The sequence below is a fragment of the Epinephelus moara genome, chromosome 17 (assembly GCF_006386435.1).
Source record: "Epinephelus moara isolate mb chromosome 17, YSFRI_EMoa_1.0, whole genome shotgun sequence".
In the NCBI taxonomy this organism is placed as follows: domain Eukaryota; kingdom Metazoa; phylum Chordata; class Actinopteri; order Perciformes; family Serranidae; genus Epinephelus; species Epinephelus moara.
Window position 1 is genome coordinate 1035625 of NC_065522.1, and position 906 is coordinate 1036530.

Below are 906 nucleotides of genomic sequence, written 5' to 3' on the forward strand. Positions count from 1 at the left end.
ATTGATGTGAAGGTGAAGGCTAAAATGACTGAATGGACTGCAGAGAAGTAAAACTTGTAAATTGTGGGGGGGTTTGCCGGTGTACAGGCGATTACCTTACAGCAAATCAATGTTAAATGTAAAGTGCTTCTTATAGGCCTACTATTAAAAAATCGTCTTTGGGAGACCTCTGAAGGTGAAAACATACTGTTTTTTGAAAACACTACTGACAAGGGCCTCAATAGGTGGCGTAGGCCTAACAACAAAGCAACGTCTGGAGGATGTCAGGCCCGGGAATGATAAGTAAAGCTACCAGACTACAAACCAAGAAAGATGACCGCGCTCGATCCAACACGGAAAAGAATTATGCCGAGGCTCTAGCAGCTCCCTCGCAGCGTAAGAAACCGAATAAAGCTTCTACTGGAGTTTTTCTATCTAACCGCTATGAGACGAGCGAGGAGGATGAAGTTACCATAAAGAGCATGAGAGGTGAGGGTGAAGAAGACAGCATGCACGCGGACATAATGGCAGCGGTTGAGGCCAAAACTGGGTCAATTTTGGCCAACATCGGTACTGAGGACTTGACCAAAATAGTACTGATTACCATTAAGGCAGCGGTGCCTGCTATTGTTAAGGCTGTGCAGAAACGACTGATTTATCTGTGGATAAGACGAAGTTCAACAACAACATCCTGGAATGTAAATACAAGGAGGACGAGCTGGAACAATACAGCCGCAAGGAGAACATCAGAATCAATGGGATGGAGGAGCAGAGTATGGGGTGCCGTTTGTAAAGTGGCTCACACTGAAAATAACATAAACATTTTGCCACATTTAGCTTCAAACAATGTTTAAAAAAGTGTTGTGATTTTTTTAACGTCACCTTTTACCACATTTACAGCAATATTTGTTAACTTAGAAATATATT

At 42.6% G+C, this 906-nt stretch overlaps 1 protein-coding gene across 1 annotated transcript in view; it reads left to right on the forward strand.

Annotated features, from left to right (window-relative positions):
• The first annotated feature begins 275 nt into the window (after positions 1-275).
• The window catches only part of LOC126404649 (actin filament-associated protein 1-like), a 42916-nt gene continuing 42285 nt past the window's right edge, over positions 276-906 (forward strand). Inside the window, exons 1-2 of the mRNA XM_050068028.1 lie at positions 276-468; positions 624-752. Of these exons, the coding sequence (XP_049923985.1) occupies positions 276-468; positions 624-752 (322 nt within the window). The remainder of the gene's footprint in view (positions 469-623; positions 753-906) is intronic.